Source organism: Bos mutus, chromosome 10, assembly GCF_027580195.1.
Source record: "Bos mutus isolate GX-2022 chromosome 10, NWIPB_WYAK_1.1, whole genome shotgun sequence".
In the NCBI taxonomy this organism is placed as follows: domain Eukaryota; kingdom Metazoa; phylum Chordata; class Mammalia; order Artiodactyla; family Bovidae; genus Bos; species Bos mutus.
The window spans coordinates 18211375-18231192 of record NC_091626.1 but is presented as its reverse complement, the minus strand read 5'-3'; the positions used below and the strand labels follow the sequence as shown (position 1 = coordinate 18231192).

General features: G+C 39.8%; 1 protein-coding gene across 11 annotated transcripts in view; it reads left to right on the top strand.

The window, feature by feature from the left end:
- The window catches only part of MYO9A (myosin IXA), a 257282-nt gene extending 240815 nt beyond the window's left edge, over nt 1–16467 (top strand). For all 11 annotated transcript variants that reach the window (XM_070377371.1, XM_070377369.1, XM_070377374.1 and 8 more), the window contains 3 exons: nt 3636–3838; nt 12818–12960; nt 13638–16467. In XM_070377371.1, the coding sequence (XP_070233472.1) occupies nt 3636–3838; nt 12818–12960; nt 13638–14101 (810 nt within the window). In that variant the 3' untranslated portion in view covers nt 14102–16467. The remainder of the gene's footprint in view (nt 1–3635; nt 3839–12817; nt 12961–13637) is intronic.
- The last annotated feature ends 3351 nt before the right edge of the window (nt 16468–19818 follow it).

Below are 19818 nucleotides of genomic sequence, written 5' to 3'. Positions count from 1 at the left end.
TATTTCATATATGTATCACATCTTCTTGATGCATAGATACGTGTTTCTTAAATTCTGCATACATAGGGATTTTTAGTTTTCTCTTTGTAATTGTACTATCAGAAAACTTACTTTAAATTACTTTAAAGGTCAGATAAACTGTTTCAGAGAAAATCTATTACTCTCTTTGCTGTGTGTGCTTTAAAATATCCTGTAGTTGTTAGGTCATGAATTCTATATGTCTATTAGATAACTTGTGTTTATTAAGTTGGTTAGGTATATTACTTTACTGATTTGTGTGTATACACTTGTTTTCTCTGTGTTGACATGGTATGTCTTTTACTCCTGCCTTTTTGCTTTCAGCCTTCCTGAATTTTGAATATTTTATATCCATGCCTTGTAAACTTACTATAATTGAATTTTCTTTTTTTAAATACAGTCTGATAATCTTCAGGTTTTAACTAATGCATTTAATCACTTAATTTAATGTAATCACTGATGTATTTGGATTTAAATCTACTGTTTTATTTTGTGCTTTTAATTTTTCCTACCTGATATATGTTTTGTTTCTTTCTTACTGTTTTGTTCTTTTTTCCTTTTTCTTTTGACTACATATTGTATTCAATTTTTTCCTTAGTTTTAAAGTTTTATACTTTTTTACTCTTCTTTTAGTTTTCAGCTAAAGATTACAACAGGCATCTCTGATTTATCAAAGTCAGTTGGTGCTTTTATTTTTTTCCTAGATAGGACAAGGTCTTTAATATGCTTTAGCTATTGTTTGATATATTGCTGTTGTTGTTATGCAGATGTTTTAAATTATCTGTATTTTAAATGCAATATATTATTCTTATGTTTTATGAAAATTCATTTAGACTTACATCTTTACTGTTTTAACTGCTTCATTTCTTTCTCCTTGACTTTTCTCTTTGGGTCATTTTCTGTCTGCCCTTCCTTTAGTGCAGATCTGCTGGTGACAGATTTCCTATCTTAGTATGTCTGAAAATGTCTTTATTTAAACTTCATTCTTGAAGGCTGCTTTTGCAATGTATAGAATTCTAGACAGGCAGTTACTTTTTCCTTTCATCTTTTGAAAATACTATTTGTTGTTTTCTGACTTCCATTGTTTCCGTTGAAAAGTAAGCCTTGAATCAAATAGTTGCTTCTTTGTTGCAGATACATTTTTTTTTTCTGACTTCTTTTTAGATTTTTTTTGCCTTTATTTTTTAGCAGCTGTCTCTAGGTATGATATGGACTTCTTTTCATTGGACTGGCCAAAAAGTTCGCTTGGGCTTTTCCTATAACATCAGATGGAAGGACCCAAATGAACTTTTTGGCCAACCCAATGTTTATCTTTTCTAGAGGTTGAAGATTTTCTGCAGTCAGTAGGTTGATATCTTTAATTGGTTTTGAAAGATGTTCTGCTATTATTTCTTTCGTATTTCTCCTATAGGATCTCTCTTTTCTCCTAGTAATCTTTTTGCATATGGTAGATCTTTTTATTGTGTCCTCTTTATCTTCTTTATTGAATTTTTATAGAAAAAAATGTGTTTTGTTTTCTCTGCTTGATTCTTTATATTTTCTTCTGACCTATTCCAGTCCACTAGTTAAGCTATGTCTTTCTGTGTCTTTCAGCATGGTTACTTTGAGTCTGTTCTGAAAGTCACAATATCTGGTGTCATTGAGGGTTTCTGTTGTTTTTACTGGTTTCCATTTACATTGTCTTGTCTCCTTTTGTGCTTGCTTACTTTTTATTGTATGTGAGCAAAGTATTTTTAAAAATTATTTGTAAAAATATTTTGAAACCTAAGATGGTGTTACTTTCCTCCAGTGTTTTCATTGTTTTCTGCCACGTTCTAGGACACTAGCAATCTGAGATTACTTGAATCCAATTTTAGGGATTACAGTTTTTTTGAACCATTCAGACAACTTGAAGCTAGCCTGCAGTATCTGCAATGACTATAATAATTTCAATTTACAAACCTTAGGGGTCCCAGCATCAGGCATGCATGGAGTCCACACTCAACACCCAACTACAGCTCACACCCTTGCCTGGGTCTGGACTATTATTCTTACCCCGGGGCTTGGCAAATTTTCTCTAGAGGCCCATAGCCTAAATACTTGAGGCTTTGTGGAACATGGAAGCTGCTGCAACTATCAGTGCTACCGTTATTCTGCAGAAGAGCCATAGACAATGCATGAATTAATGAGCAGAAAAGTATTTCAGTAAAGCTTTATTTACAAAATCTGCAATTAGGACACATTTGGCCCAAAGGCCATGTTTTGCTGACTCCTGCTGTAGTCTGTCAGAAGCTCTGTTCAGACTCTCATCTGCCTCTTAAATATAAATTAGCCCTGAATACTGGGCCAACCTCTCTTTGGTCTGCCTTGTTAACTCTATAGCGCCTTCAAGAATCTGTTAGGTTTTTATGTTTGGTCCAGTTGTTCTCAGCAGGAGGTTTAATTGTCATTATCAGAGGCTAAAGTTACATACAAGTAACCAATTAAAACAATGAGATTATTCCCCCTCTGATCTCAAGAAGGAAGTTTCTTGAGTTGTTCTTAGAGAATATCTCTCACTAACACCCTATAATATATAAATGGTATTTAAAAAAAATAAAACTGAGTTTTAGGACCTGTTTTGTATAGTCTTCCTGTAGAGCAGTGTTGTCCCTCAGAACTTTGTTTGATGATAGAGATGCTCTATTTCTGCACTTTTCCTTGTGGTAGTCACTAACCACCTGTGGCTGTTGAACTTTTGAAATCTGGCTAGGGTGATTGCAGAGCTAAATTTTTACTTCTATTTAATTAAAAAAAGTTTTATTGGAGTATACTTGATTTACAATGTTGTGTTAGTTTCAGGTGTACAGTGAAGTGAATCACTTATACATATATCCACTCTTTTTAAAGATGTTTTTTCCCATATAGGCCATCACAGAGTATTGAGTAGAGTTCCCTGTGCTGTACAATAGGTCCTTATGAGTTATCTGTTTTATATATAGTAGTACACACATATGTCATATACACATATGTCAATTCCAATCTCCCAATTTATCCCTCCCCCACATCCCATTTAACTTTAATTTAATTAAAATTTAAATAGCCATGTGTGGATATTTAATTTGCAGGATATTTAGTTTTGCAGGAGATAGCTTAGATTAATAGAAGAATCTCATATCATTATAAAGATTAGGATTGATACATATATACTACCATGTGTAAAATAGCTAGTGGGGAAGTTGCTTTATAGCACAGGGAGCTTAGTTTGGAGCTCTGTGATAACTTAGAGGGGCAGAAGAGGGGAGGAGGGAGGGAGGTTCAAGAGGAACGGGAATATGTGTATACATATAGCTGATTCACTTCATTGTACAGCAGAAGAAACTAATACAACATTGTAAAACAACTATACCTTAGTTAAAAAAGATAACCTCATCCCAGTACACGGTGTGTTCTTACACTCCCACCCCCCTACATACCCATTTTCCAGTGCTCTGGCAAGAAATACTTAGCCTATAAATATTTTAGGTCTCATAGAATGTTTCCACTTATTCCCACCATTCACCAGGTGTGATGGAAATATTACACTTGTTATCCTAACTGGGCCAAGTAAAACTGATGGAGTCACTCAATTTACCTTTAACATGTATTTTTCTTTGCAGGGCAAGGGGCGTCTTCGTCGAGGAAACTATCCATGTCCATCCTCTCCTGCTGTGGTTCGGCTGCCTTCCATGTCTGATGTCACGGAAGAGACCTTGACTAGTGAGGTGGCCCTGGAGACTGACATCACAGAGCAGCAGCAGGCAGCTATGCAGCAGGAGGAGAGAGTCCTGACCGAGCAGATTGAGAATCTGCAGAAAGAGAAGTGAGTCGCTGGAAGGAAAGCGAGCAACCGTTACCTGTTTCCATTTTCTTCCTCCTGTCCTCTGTTTATTCTTCCTTATTGTGAGTCAGACTCTACGTCAGGGTACAGGGGATGTGGAGATGACAAGGACATGCTGTCTGTACTCAGGTAGCAATGTGAAAGTTGTCACCTCAAGGAAGGATGCTGAAGAGCTAGGAGATCTGAAGCTGCTACAGTGGAGATTCTCAAGAGGCTGACTGGACAGGGTGTGTCAGTCTTAGCCCAGATTCTTAACAGGTCACCAGTCTTGGTGACAAATTTTTCTTTTAAAGGAGAAATAAAGATTCCCAGGCTAAGATGATTCAGAACTCCATGCTACTGCTGCTGCTGAGTCACTTCAGTCGTGTCCAACTCTGTGTGACCCCATAGATGGCAGCCCACCAGGCTCCCCTGTCCCTGGGATTCTCCAGGCAGGAACACTGGAGTGGGTTGCCATTTCCTTCTCCAATGCATGAAAGTGAAAAGTGAAAGTGAAGTTGCTCAGTCGTGTCTGACCCTCAGCGACCCCATGGCTGCAGCCTACCAGGCTCCTCCGTCCATGGGATTTTCCAGGCAAGAGTACTGGAGTGGGTTGCCATTGCCTTCTCCGTCAGAACTCCATAAAGGAACATTATTATCTGAAGATCATTATAACCATGGGGTCAGCAACTGGATGGTCAGGGTAAGGCAGCAACTCTTGGAGGTGCTGGGACACCAAGTAGGGAAATTGGTTGCAGTTGGGAGAGAGACAGATAAACCACTCTGTGACCTCTGCCATCCCTGGAGCAAGGATGGTAACACTACTTCTTGGGTATAATGTGACCATCCTGTGGTTCTCTCTGAAGGTACTGTGTACTGGTTGTCAGTGATGATTCAAGTTTTAAGGGGATTTTTGTTCATGAGTTCCAGGATCCCAGGCCTGAGAGCTTGATTCATGAGAGATTATGAGTCTTTTAAAGTACTTTTTGCTTATCAGGATTGCTTCTAGAATTTGGACAAGCTGAAAAAGCAGCTAGGGCTCAGCTGTGCTGAACATGATAAGGTAAAAATGGTCTACTTTGATGAGCAGCTAGCTATTTGATACAAAAATGATCTGAAAAGAGGAGCTAATTCAGCTTTGATGAAAATTGCGTGGGAACTATTGAAGGATGAATAGGAATTTGCCAGGAAGGTGAAAGTCCCAGAGAAAGGGAAATGTATGAACATAGTCTCAGAGGTGTGAATGTGCATTGCTTATGACAGTTGTCATTGCAGCAGTGAGTTGTTGGCGAGACTATCCTTGCAAAAATTGTCCATGAATCTCAAGCCAGGTATTGGATGTATTAAAGGATGAACAGTTTAAAGCTGGGTAGAGTGGAAGAGAAGCTAAGAGGGCTCTGCAAAGGAGGAGAATCGATGAAAATGGAGTTACACTTGGAAGGATAACGAGGCAGTGGACAGAGTGGAGGAGTGGATCGACAAACTCCAGGGTCTGCCCACTGGGGAAAATTGCCTACACAGAGTGGAGAAAAGGTTATTTGGAATTGCAGATGTAAAGGAACTTTGATGTTAGGGTATTGACATGAGCTTTTAACAAAGATATTGATTAAAATGAATCACAGTGGTGTCAGGCAGTAGTGAGAAAGTAAGATTAGAAGCCAGGTACCAAAGACTTCAGGGAATGAGGAGGCATGGCTGAGAGGAGGTGAGTGATTGATAAGAAGGAATTGAGAATAGTAGTCTGAAGTGGAGATGGCAAAGGTTTAAAAGGACAGAAGAGGTCAGTCTGTTTTATTTCATTTAGGAGATCTAGAGGTCTCTCCTTGGCCAAAGAAGGTAGAGGATATAGTGTGTAGCAGCTAATAAAATTTTTTTTAATTTATTTATTTTAATTGGAGGCTAATTATTTTACAATATTATAGTGGTTTTGCCATACATTGACATGAATCAGCCATGGGTGTACATGTGTTCCCCATCCTGAACCCTCCTCCCACCTCCCTCCCCGTCCCATCCCTCTGGGTCATCCCGTTGTACCCCTGAGCGCCCTGTCTCATGCATTGAACCCGGACTGGCGATCTGTTTCACATATACATGTTTCAATGCTATTGTCTCAAATCATCCCACCCTCGCCTTCTACCACAGAGTCCAAAAGACTGTTCTATACATCTGTGTCTCTTTTGCTGTCTTGCATATAGGGTTATCGTTACCATCTTTCTAAATTCCATATATATGTGTCAGTATACTGTATTGGTGTTTTTCTTTCTGGTTTACTTAAACACAGTATTTTTTTATATTTTCAGAATTGGATTAAAAGTTTCAAACCTCATTCAAGATTTTTTTTTAAATCACTAAAAAATAAGATTGCTAGACTTTTAGCAGTAATACTTTGTTGTTCAGTTGCTCAGTCATGTCCGACTCTGTGATCCCATGGACTGCAGCATACCAGGCCTCCCTGTCCTTTATCATCTCCCAGAGCTTGCTCAAGCGCATGTCCATTGGGTTGGTGATGCCATCCAAGCATCTCATCCTCTGTCGTCCCCTTCTCCTCCTCTGTCGTCCCCTTCTCCTCCTCTGTCGTCCCCTTCTCCTCCTGCCTTCAATCTTTCCCAGCATCAGGGTCTTTTCCAATGAGTCAGTTCTTCACATCAGGTGGCCGAAGTATTGGAGTTTCAGCTTCAGCATCAGTCCTTCCAATGAATATGCAGAACGGATTTCCTTCAGAATGGACTGATTGGATCTCCTTGCAGTCCAAGGGACTCTCAAGAGTCTTCTCCAACACCACAGTTCAAAAACATCAGTTCTTTGTCACTCAGCTTTCTTTATGGTCCAACTCTCACATCCATACATGACTACTGGAAAAACCATAGCTTCGACTATATGGACCTTTGTCCACAGAGTAATGTCTCTAGTTTTTTAATACATTGTCATAGCTTTTCTTCCAAGGAACAAGCATCTTTTAATTCCATGGCTGCACTCAACATCCACAGTGACTTTGGAGCCCAAGAAAATAAAGTCTGTCACTGTCTAGATGCCAGAATAAATGGAACTATATCAAAACTTTGAGTGAATATAAATTAGAAATCTAGCATTCTATTCATACTTAGTCAAACAAGTGGGATGAAAATGTCATAATTTTTTTTAAATTTTATTTTATTTTTTAACTTTATAATATTGTATTGGTTTTGCCATGTATCAAAATGAATCCATCACAGGTATACATGTGTTCCCCATCCTGAACCCTCCTCCCTCCTCCTTCCCCATACCATCCCTCTGGGTCGTCCCAATGCACCAGCCCCAAGCATCCAGTATCGTGCATCGAACCTGGACTGGTGACTCGTTTCATATATGATACTATACATGTTTCAGTGCCATTCTCCCAAATCATCCCACCCTATCCCTCTCCCACAGAGTCCAAAAGACTGTTCTATACATCAGTGTCTCTTTTGCTGTCTCGTATACAGCAAAAGGGTTATTGTTACCATCTTTGTAAATTACATATATATGCGTTAGTATACTGTATTGGTGTTTTTCTTTCTGGCTTACTTCACTCTGTATAATAGGCTCCAATTTCATCCACCTCATTAGCACTGATTCAAATGTATTCTTTTTAATGGCTGAGAAATACTCCATTGTGTGTATGTACCACTGCTTTCTTATCCATTCATCTGCTGATAGACATCTAGGTTGCTTCCGTGTCCTGGCTATTATAAACAGTGCTGCGATGAACATTGGGGTACACGTGTCTCTTTCCCTTCTGGTTTCCTCGGTGTGTATGCCCAGCAGTGGAATTGCTGGGTCATAAGACAGTTCTGTTTCCAGTTTTTTAAGGAATCTCCACACTGTTCTCCATAGTGGCTGTACTAGTTTGCATTCCCACTAACAGTGTAAGAGGGTTCCCTTTTCTCCACATGCTCTCCAGCATTTATTGCTTGTAGACTTTTGGATCGCAGCCATTCTGACTGGCGTGAAATGGTACCTCATAGTGGCTTTGATTTGCATTTCTCTGATAATGAGTGATGTTGAGCATCTTTTCATGTGTGTGTTAGCCATCTGTATGTCTTCTTTGGAGAAATGTCTGTTTAGTTCTTTGGCCCATTTTTTGATTGGGTCATTTATTTTTCTGGAATTGAGCTGTAGGAGTTGCTTGTATATTTTTGAGATTAGTTGTTTGTCAGTTGCTTCATTTGCTATTATTTTCTCCCATTCTGAAGGCTGTCTTTTCACCTTGCTTATAACTTCCTTTGTTGTACAGAAGCTTTTAAGTTTAATTAGATCCCATTTGTTTATTTTTGCTTTTATTTCCAATATTCTGGGAGGTGGGTCATAGAGGATCCTGCTGTGATGTATGTTGGAGAGTGTTTTGCCTGTGTTCTCCTCTAGGAGTTTTATAGTTTCTGGTCTTACGTTTAGATCTTTAATCCATTTTGAGTTTATTTTTGTGTATGGTGTTAGAAAGTGTTGTAGTTTCCTTCTTTTACAAGTGGTTGGCCAGTTTTCCCAGCACCACTTGTTAAAGAGATTGTCTTTAATCCATTGTATATTCTTGCCTCCTTTGTCAAAGATAAGGTGTCCATAGGTGTGTGGACTTATCTCTGGGCTTTCAATTTTGTTCCATTGATCTATATTTCTGTCTTTGTGCCAGTACCATACTGTCTTGATGACTGTTGCTTTGTAGTATAGCCTGAAGTCAGGCAGGTTGATTCCTCCAGTTCCATTCTTCTTTCTCAAGATTACTTTGGCTATTCGAGGTTTTTTGTATTTCCATACAAATTGTGAAATTATTTGTTCTAGCTCTGTGAAGAATACCGTTGGTAGCTTGACAGGGATTGCATTGAATCTATAAATTGCTTTGGGTAGTATACTCATTTTCACTATATTGATTCTTCCAATCCATGAACATGGTATATTTCTCCATCTATTAGTGTCCTCTTTGATTCTTTTCACCAGTGTTTTATAGTTTTCTATATATAGGTCTTTAGTTTCTTTAGGTAGATATATTCCTAAGTATTTTATTCTTTTCGTTGCAATGGTGAATGGAATTGTTTCCTTAAAATCTCTTTCTATTTTCTCATTATTAGTGTATAGGAATGCAAGGGATTTCTCTGTGTTGATTTTATATCTTGCAACTTTACTATATTCATTGATTAGCTCTAGTAATTTTCTGGTGGAGTCTTTAGGGTTTTCTATGTAGAGGATCATGTCATCTGCAAACAGAGTTTTACTTCTTCTTTTCCAATTTGGATTCCTTTTATTTCTTTTTCTGCTCTTGATTGCTGTGGCCAAAACTTCCAAAACTATGTTGAATAGTAATGGTGAAAGTGGGCACCCTTGTCTTGTTCCTGACTTTAGAGGAAATGCTTTCAATTTTTCACCATTAAAGATAATGTTTGCTGTGGGTTTGTCATATATAGCTTTTATTATGTTGAGGTATGTTCCTTCTATTCCTGCTTTCTGGAGAGTTTTTATCGTAAATGGATGTTGAATTTTGTCAAAGGCTTTCTCTGCATCTATTGAGATAATCATATGGTTTTTATTTTTTAATTTGTTAATGTGGTGTATTACATTGATTGATTTGCAGATATTGAAGAATCCTTGCATCCCTGGGATGAAGCCCACTTGGTCATGGTGTATGATCTTTTAATGTGTTGTTGGATTCTGATTGCTAGAATTTTGTTAAGAATTTTTGCATCTATGTTCATCAGTGATATTGGCCTGTACTTTTTATTTTGTGGCATCTTTGTCAGGTTTTGGTATTAGGGTGATGGTGGCCTCATAGAATGAGTTTGGAAGTTTACCTTCCTCTGCAATTTTCTGGAAGAGTTTGAGTAGGATAGGTGTTAGCTCTTCTCTAAATTTTTGGTAGAATTCAGCTGTGAAGCCATCTGGACCTGGGCTTTTGTTTGCTGGAAGATTTCTGATTACAGTTTCCATTTCTGTGCTTGTGATGGGTCTGTTAATATTTTCTATTTCTTCCTGGTCCAGTTTTGGAAAGTTGTACTTTTCTAAGAATTTGTCCATTTCTTCCACGTTGTCCATTTTATTGGCATTATAATTGCTGATAGTAGTCTCTTATGATCCTTTGTATTTCTGTGTTGTCTGTTGTGATCTCTCCTTTTTCATTTCTAATTTTATTGATTTGATTTTTCTCCCTTTGTTTCTTGATGAGTCTGGCTAATGGTTTGTCAATTTTATTTATCCTTTCAAAGAACCAGCTTTTGGCTTTGTTGATTTTTGCTATGATCTCTTTTGTTTCTTTTGCATTTATTTCTGCCCTAATTTTTAAGATTTCTTTCCTTCTACTAACCCTGGAGTTCTTCATTTCTTCCTTTTCTAGTTGCTTTAGGTGTAGAGTTAGGTTATTTATTTGACTTTTTTCTTGTTTATTGAGGTATGCCTGTATTGCTATGAACTTTCCACTTAGGACTGCTTTTACAGCGTCCCACAGGTTTTGAGTTTTTGTGTTTTTATTTTCATTCGTTTCTATGCAAATTTTGATTTCTTTTTGATTTCTTCTGTGATTTGTTGGTTATTCAGCAGCGTGTTGTTCAGCCTCCATATGTTGGATTTTTTTTTTTTTTTTTTTATTTTATTTTATTTTATTTTAATTTTATTTTATTTTTAAACTTTACATAATTGTATTATTTTTTGCAAATATCAAAATGAATCCGCCACAGGCATACATGTGTTCCCCATCCTGAACCCTCCTCCCCTCCTCCCTCCCCACACCATCCCTCTGGGTCAGTCCCAGTGCACCAGCCCCAAGCATCCAGTATTGCGATCGAACCTGGACTGGCAACTCGTTTCTTACATGATATTCTACATGTTTCAATGTCACTCTCCCAAATCTTCCCACCCTCTCCCTCTCCCACAGAGTCCATAAGACTGTTCTATACATCAGTGTCTCTTTTGCTGTCCCGTACACCAGGTTATTGTTACCATCTTTCTAAATTCCATATATATGCATTAGTATACTGTATTTATGTTTTTCCTTCTGGCTTACTTCACTCTGTATAATAGGCTCCAGTTTCATCCACCTCATTAGCACTGATTCAAATGTATTCTTTTTAATGGCTGAGTAATACTCCATTGTGTATATGTACCATAGCTTTCTTATCCATTCCTCTGCTGATGGACATCTAGGTTGCTTCCATGTCCTGGCTATTATAAACAGTGCTGCGATGAACATTGGGGTACACGTGTCTCTTTCCCTTCTGGTTTCCTCAGTGTGTATGCCCAGCAGTGGGATTGCTGGATCATAAGGCAGTTCTATTTCCAGTTTTTTAAGGAATCTCCACACTCTTCTCCATAGTGGCTGTACTAGTTTGCATTCCCACCAACAGTGTAAGAGGGTTCCCTTTTCTCCACACCCTCTCCAGCATTTATTATTTGTAGACTTTTGGATCGCAGCCATTCTGACTGGTGTGAAATGGTACCTCATAGTGGTTTTGATTTGCATTTCTCTGATAATGAGTGATGTTGAGCATCTTTTCATGTGTTTGTTAGCCATCTGTATGTCTAGTTTTTCTCCTGTAATTGAGATCTAATCTTACTGCATTGTGGTCAGAAAAGATGCTTGGAATGATTTCAGTTTTTTTGAATTTACCAAGGCTAGACTTATGGCCCAGGATGTGATCTGTCCTGGAGAAGGTTCCGTGTGTGCTTGAGAAAAAGGTCAAATTCGTTGTTTTGGGATGAAATGTCCTATAGATATCAATTAGGTCTAACTGGTCTATTATATCGTTTAAAGTTTGTGTTTCCTTGTTAATTTTCTGTTTAGTTGATCTATCCATAGGTGTAAGTGGGGTATTAAAGTCTCCCACTATTATTGTGTTATTGTTAATTTCTCCTTTCATACTTGTTAGCATTTGTCTTACATATTGCGGTGCTCCTATGTCGGGTGCATATATATTTATAATTGTTATATCTTCTTCTTGGATTGATCCTTTGATCATTATGTAGTGACCTTCTTTGTCTCTTTTCACAGCCTTTGTTTTAAAGTCTATTTTATCTGATATGAATATTGCTACTTCTGCTTTCTTTTGGTCCCTATTTGCATGGAAAATCTTTTTCCAGCCCTTCACTTTCAGTTTGTATGTGTCCCCTGTTTTGAGCTGGGTCTCTTGTAGACAACATATGTAGGGGTCTTGTTTTTGTATCCATTCAGTCATTCTTTGTCTTTTGGTTGGGGCATTCAACCCATATACGTTTAAGGTAATTATTGATAAGTATGATCCCGTTGCCATTTACTTTATTGTTTTGGGTCGAATTTATACACCCTTTTTGTGTTTCCTGTCTAGAGAATATCCTTTAGTATTTGTTGGAGAGCTGGTTTGGTGGTGCTGAATTCTCTCAGCTTTTTTAAGAAAATAGTTTAAGAGCTGGAAGGAATCCTAGAGACTATCTAGTTTAGTCTCTTTGTTTTTGTGGATGAGAAAGTTAAGGTCCATAAAGAGGAAAGTACTTTCCTGATGTATTATGAGTGAGTTTAGAATCCCAGTCTCCTGCTTAGCAGCCCAGAGTTCATTTCATCAAAGGATCTTACAGCTTTAGCATAAGCCCTGCCGCAGCCTTAGCCCCATTGTAGGTCCCAGTCTTTGCTGTCTTTAACCTTCACTGTGACTGTGACTTGTTCAGTTGCTAAGTCATGTTCAGCTCTTTGCGATCCCGTGGACTGCAGCAAGCCAGGCTTCCCTATCCTTCACTATCTCCCTTAGTTTGCTCAAACATATGTCCATTGAGTCAGTGATGCCATCCAACCATCCCATCCTCTGTCATCCCCTTCTCCTTCTGCCTTCAATCTTTCCCAGCATCTTTTCCAATGAGTTGGCTCTTCACATCAGGCATACAGGTCCTTATCACCACCCTGGAAGGGAACAGTAAGAAATGTGACTGTTTTTGCTACCTAAATTCCTGACATTCACAGAAGGTCTACTTTCGTGTTGGCTTATCAAATGTTAATGATTTCTTGATTGTATCTTACAGGGAAGAACTAACATTTGAGATGCTTGTCCTGGAACCACGTGCCTCTGATGATGAAACCCTTGAGTCTGAGGCCTCCATAGGGACTGCTGATAGCTCAGAAAATTTGAATATTGAGTCTGAAGGTGCCATCTCTGAGAAATCAGGTAAATGAACATGTTAAACCAAAGACTCCAGATTTGTTTTGCAGAGGAGGAATAAGGGTTCCCAAGCAAAGACAGTCTCTTTGAAGAAGGCCTTTGACCTTACATTAAAAGATGACAAAGTCCTAAGGAGCTGAAATATACCCATCCTCCTGAAGCTTCTGTATAAATTGTTGATCAGACCAAACCTTCAGTGTAACATAATTCTTTTGTAATGTAATGTTTCCTTGTATTTACCATAGAGGAAAGCCAGCAGTCATAGCTCATGTTGTCTTACTGACTCATGAACCATTTTCTAAGAGTAGGTAGTGGGAGCCGTGCCCTACTATGAGATGGGACTGGACCCAAGGAAGTCTTTAACTGCCTGCCATGTCTCCGCAAGATGTGGTATTTACTACATATTGTGGCAGTGTTTTAAATGATGGGGATGGCTGTGGGCCTCTTCTAATGGCATGATCCCACTCCAGCTTCCTCAGGGTTGATTCTGAAATGATATGGATGGTATAGAAATGGGTGGTTAGGTCTTCTTGAGTTGTGACTGTGCCCGAAGCAGGTCACTCTGGACCCTCCAGATCTTAGCCCACCCACTTTCACGTGTGAGCAGTGACACCTCTTCATCACACAATGATTTGCTTCAGAGAGAACTGTCATTTACAGCTTTGGTCTCTTTCTTGCATTAGAGAGAAGCTTAGCCCTTATCTCTACGAAGGCAGCTGGCAAGTCTGAACCTTCAAGCAAGTTGCGGAAGCAGCTCAAAAAGCAGCAAGACTCACTGGATTCAGTGGACTCTTCAGTCTCTTCTTTATGTTCATCTGGCACTGCATCTTCTCATGGGACCAGAAGACGATTTCAGATTTATTCCAAATCTCCTTTCTACCGAGCTTCCTCAGCTGGTGAGGCCCTCGGGATGGAAGGGCCATCGGGCCAGACCAAATCCCTAGAAGACAAGCCTCAGTTCATCAGCAGAGGAACCTTCAACCCTGAAAAGGGCAAACAAAAATTAAAGAATGTGAAAAACTCACCTCAGAAAACCAAAGAGACCCCAGAGGGGATAGTTGTGTCTAGCCGCAGGAAAACTGTGGACCCAGACTGCAGCTCGGCCCAACAGCTAGCTCTCTTTGGGAATAATGAGTTTATGGTCTGAACTGGCAGATGTGTGTCCCTTATGGCTACATCTCATCTTGGGGCTTCATCACCTGGTCCACAGTATCCATCCTGATTGTGGTCCTGCCTCTTGCCCGAGCATACAACCAAGACCTTGTGTGCTGAGTCCCGGGTGGGCCTCCTGCCAAAGCGGAAAGTCTTCTTTGAAGCCTGCCAGGGATGGTACCAGCTGTGCCTTGGCTGCTGTATCCAGCTAGAGACTTTGCTGAACAGAGCGCGCAGGGCCTTGGGATTTGGGTCAGTTATAGAGGTCTTTGTAGTTGCCTCTCCTCCCTCCCTTTTTCCCTTCCCAGAGGTGAGTGTGGAACTGGGGGGACATTGTGGGCTAGAGGGACCCACTGATTTCTAACATTTGAAGAAAACATATAAACCTTTCTTAACCATGAAAGCAAAATTCTTTGGGTTTATTTTGGGATAGTTAGGAGCTGGTATAGAATATAATTTTCTTCCAAGGATTTGTAAGCAAAAAGCCTAAGCCCTCTATTTTAAGATTTTTGAGAAATACTCCATGTTATATTCTGGGGAAAGTAAAAAAAAAGCAGTTGTCTCCATCAAGCCATCAGAGCATGTTTGAGACCTCTGTGGTTATCCAACGAAGAAGAGAAGACCTCTTTTGTTTTTCAGCGATGTTTGATGTCATAATAATCAGTGCTGGTTTAACCCCTGGTTAGTTCCTGCCAAATGTATTGCATGGGCCGAAGTTTCAATAGCCATACTGTTCTTATATCCCCTGATCCTAGAATCAGGTTCCTCTAATATTTTTTAAATGTCCCAGAGACATGGTGATCCCTAAACAGGAGGGTTTCATTCTAATTTATCCAGGCCTTTCTCTTTGTATAGATTAAACTGAAGACCATATATGAACCTGTTTATCTGCTGGTGGGTTTCCACCACGAGCTCACACAAATGATGTGACCACTTAATCACTTCTCCCCAAGCATTCACACATAGCACTGCATGAATAAACGTTACAGAAAGCTGCCAAAAAAGAAAAAAAGATAAGTTTTTAATATTGACCCATCTAGCTTTTATCTTTTTTTCCTCAGACCATCAGTATTAAATAGATTTAAAAAAATCAAGGACTACTTGAAGCTATTTTTGTTAATATTCTGGTTACTGAAGTTTACTGTAAATATATATATGTATAGTGTGCATATTTCTTTTAACTTTATGCTTCCTTCCTCCCCATAGAATTTCTTCCCACAGATTAAGGGCCATTGGATGTGGTGGTGAGAGCCAGACATCCCTGGGTTGAGGGAAAAGTCAAACCATTTTTCTCACCACTGGGTGTCTCCATGTACCTGAGTTATAAAAGCATTTTAAGCTTCTTAGTGTCTGTGGGATTAGAAGTCTGTTTTTGCTATTTATAATATATGGGAAATGAAACATGATACCCTTTCTTGAGATAAGTATGTGAAAATGTTTCTTTTTTAAAGTTACTAAATGCATCTTGTCTAACTACCACATGCACTGTTCTAAAAAAGAGCCTTTACCATCTGTAACCTGAATTTTGGTTATTCTTCCTTTTCATACTTCTTTGAGATGAAGTTACAGAAACCTGAGGACTTTCATTAATAAGGCAGAGTCTCTCCTGTTACACAACAGTGAACCTCATGCCACTGCCTCTGTGGCTGCTGTCGAGCCCCAGAGGCCAGACACAAATATCATCCCGAGTGGCAGCTCCAGGTAGCAGGCAGCTTTTCTCTCCCTGGTGGGGTTCAGAAATGACCTCGGGAAAAGGAATCTTTGTCAATTTCCAGAATGATGATGGTTAGTAACTAAACATGTTTGATTTTATAGCCTGCAAACATCTGTCACCTTGTTCATGCTGCCTTGAGGAGTAATAAAGGTAAATAAGGTCTTTAAAAATCTGAATTTCAGATAATCTCCTAGAGCAGAACCCAGCCCCTCAGCATGGTTGTGTCTGCATGGGTGCCCCAGTCCCTGTGCCAGGCGCAGTCTCTCCCATTATTCTTGGGAAGGTGGTTTTCAGCCCGTGTTGAGTACTCCTTTCCACTTGTTCCAGGACATTGGTTAAATACCATACAAAATAAAGCAAGTACCCCTGTTGAGTAGTTTTCTTTGGCCTAGAGGAATGGCCTGGGAAACACATCTTGGCATATGGTCTCCCTTCTAAATCTTTGTGGAGTTTTTGTTTTGTTGCTGTTGTTTTGCAAAACAAGTTTTTGGCAGTTAAAAAAAAAAATTAAAAATAAAAATCTACTCATATAGGTCACTTTATAGGAACCAGGTGATGGATGTTAAGAGACTTTATAATTTTTTCTCAGGGACCTAAAACCTGAATTTGGATAACATTAAATAAATATTTGTTTTTCAGTTGCTAGATTTGTGGATTTCTAGTCATTTAACAAGCTGTCAGAATGGAGGGGTGGGGAAAGGGAGCTGCATGGAATGCTAAGAATGGAGAGCAAAGGCGGGACCCTCCCTTTGAAGGAAAGCATGCTGCTGTTCTCTAGAATAATGGGCATTGTTGGCCTGAAAAAGATGAAGCCATAACACTTAACAACTGTTAGAACCGAGTGCTGTCTGTCCTCTCCTCTGATCTTAACTGGTCATCTCTGTGGTTCATGTTACGTTACCACAGCTGATGCTGCATTACAATCACTTATAATTAAGATATTTAACATCTGTATGTGTCAAATGTGTGTTTTCTATTTGCTTCTCCTTTGTTCATTTTCTTTGATCTCAAATGCCTCAAAGGAAACCCATATGTGGCAGCCTGGAGGCAGCCCCTCATTTGGAGCCCATACTCTAAAATGCAGAGCATTCTCTTCTTACCACACATTCCCAGCCCCAGATAGAGCCTAGAGTTTTAATTCTCCCCATTAAAGCCAACGTATCCCTTATCATGGAAAATGTAATGGAAGCAGAGAAGTTTAATTGTAGGGTCAAAGTGTGTATACACAAAATGAAGTAAATATAGAAAGGATTCAGGAAGGTGACTTGCTTCATTTGTAATGCACTGTGTACTTCCAGCCATTTAAATTATTTTGCCACTCTGGGTTTCCGCGAATACAAAGGAGGTAACAGCCCAATATGAGCCTTGTGGAGGCAGAGGGACCTGAATTCAGGGGGTGGGATATAAGAGCCCTCCCTTCTCATGGGAGTTAGTGGAGACTTCTGTCTTCCATCACAGTAGGGTTGTTTTCACTGTCAAAGATGCAGGGTCCCAGAAGCATGCAGAAAACAGGAGCTCCAGCAAGGTTCTGCAGGCCTGCTTCAGTGCCTGTGGGCCACATTTTTCTTTTTTAAACTGTAACTAAGGAATGTGTACCTTTCACAAGCACTTTGGTGAACAAGAGAGAAGAAAATATTCTCAGGATGTGTTCAAAGCTCAGCGAGTTTTAATTTTAAAAAGAAACACTCCAGCTGGCTTTCCTCATTCTCCTCTCTCTCATTTTCCCCCCTCTTGGTCATTCTGTGTTGACCAACACAGCTTCATTCTGTGCTGACAGATATGTTTGTCTACCCATAATTGTGAGACAGCTCCCCATAATTCTGTGACAGTTGGCACTGTCCCCCAATACCATGCTAGCCTTGGTAGTAAAGTTCCTTGGTGTTTGTGGGAGTCTTTCTTGGGGCTTCCCTGATGGATCACATGGTAAAGAATCTGCCTGCAATGTGGGAAACCTGGGTTCGATCCCTGGGTTGGGACGATACCCTGGAGAAGGGAATGGCAACTCACCCCAGTATTCTTGCCTGGAGAATTCTACGGACAGAGGTTACAGTCCATGAAGTCTCAAAGAGTCAGACACAACTGAGTGACTAACACTAAGCCATTACTCTTGCCTGAAAAATCCCATGGATGGAGGAGCCTAGTAGGCTGCAGTCCATGGGGTCGCTAGGAGTTGGACGCAACTGAGCGGCTTCCCTTTCACTTTTCACTTCCATGCATTGGAGAAGGAAATGGCAACCCAGTCCAGTGTTCTTGCCTGGAGAATCCCAGGGACGGGGGAGCCTGGTGGGCTGCCGTCTCTGGGGTCGCACAGAGTCGGACACGACTGAAGCGACTTAGCAGCAGCAGCAGCATACCCCTAAAATACTGTCACTCACTTTTCTCTGGAGCTGCTCCCACGTCTTATCTGGTGGTAAAGGGCAAAATAGTGACTATGGAGGTGGATCTATTAGGTCTTGTTGGTCTCTTGGTTGAAACTGTTGTCAAAAAAGCCCCACCAAGGGGTCCATCACCTTGCTTTCCATCCATGTTGAATGCCTGCTTATCATCCCTCTTAGGTCATGTAAAAGTTGCACCTTTGGAACCAAGTAATTGTATTTACTAAGGGAAAGGTGTGGACTACAGATAAGTATTATATGAATGGATTTAAAGTAATTTATATAAATACACTGAGTGTAAATTTATAAAAGACTATCTATTGTAAAAGGACATAGCCTGTGAAATATAATATCATTTTACTGTTTAACAGAATAATTCTATACAAAGAATGATGTGTCTCACCCACAGAACTGATTACATTCCTGATGCAATCAACAGGCACTTTGTGATTTCCTTGTTTTTTTGGCAGGGGGTGGGGCTGGGGCCATCAGTTGTATAAAGTGCAGTTTGTGCCACCCAAAATATGCACTGTATGGCTACACAAGAGCAGTTTAATGGACAGATCACGCCATGGCTCATTAAAGAACAAAGCTTCCAGAAGCAGCAATATGTGTGGTTTGTTTTCTGACCATCTTGGCTCCCACCCCAACTCAGGCCAGCCTGAACCCAAGGAACAGCAATGATTTTTGATAAAGTGCTCTTTTTTTTTTTAAGCAAAGGGCTGAGCCCCAAATTGATAAAGTACAGAGATGGTAATTATTGGGAACTTAATATAGCTCAAGTGAAGGTGAGATTTCAAGCTGTGAGTTTTCCATAAGGGATGCTAAGCTGGGAAGAAAATAAATTACATTGAAGATCCTCACCAAAAAGGCATAGCTGCTAGTAGAGGGCCCTGGTGTGTCCTTTTTTTGTTCTGCCCCTGCACTTGCATGACTTTGGCAAGGTCATTTGCCTTCAGTCTGGAATGTGTTCCCTCCCCCAGGTTTTCTCTGGGTAACTCCTACTGACTCTGAGGTCATAGTGTAAAAGGCATTTCTACTTGGAAATTTCCTCTTCCCCGTTGAACTGGCTTAGATGTCTTGTGTTCTCAACAGCTCCCAGTGTTTGTGACATCAAAAAACTGACATTAGCTTCCCAAGGCAAGAAAGGAACCTATCTTCCTGACTTAGATCCTCAGCACCTAACAAAAGGTGCCCACGCTTACATTTTGGATGAGAGAGTTGAATGTGATCAGGGGTTCTCAAATACCAAACCAAATCTAAAGTGGAATTAGAAAAAAAAAAATTGTGGTCAGTTTTTCCCTAATGTGAAATTTATTCCATTTTAAAATTCTGAGATCATCCTTTCCATTTTTTACATTGTTTACATCTACAGTTTGCATTGTCTACATGACAACATAATAAGAAGAGTGGATTGTTTAAGGTTTCCTCAATTGGCTAAATTGGAGAAGGCAATGGCAACCCACTGCACTACTCTTGCCTGGAAAATCCCATGGACGGAGGAGCCTGGTAGGCTGCAGTCCATGGGGTCGCTAAGAGTCTGATATGACTGAGCGACTTCACTTTCACTTTCATGCATTGGAGAAGGAAATGGCAACCCACTCCAGTGTTCTTGCCTGGAGA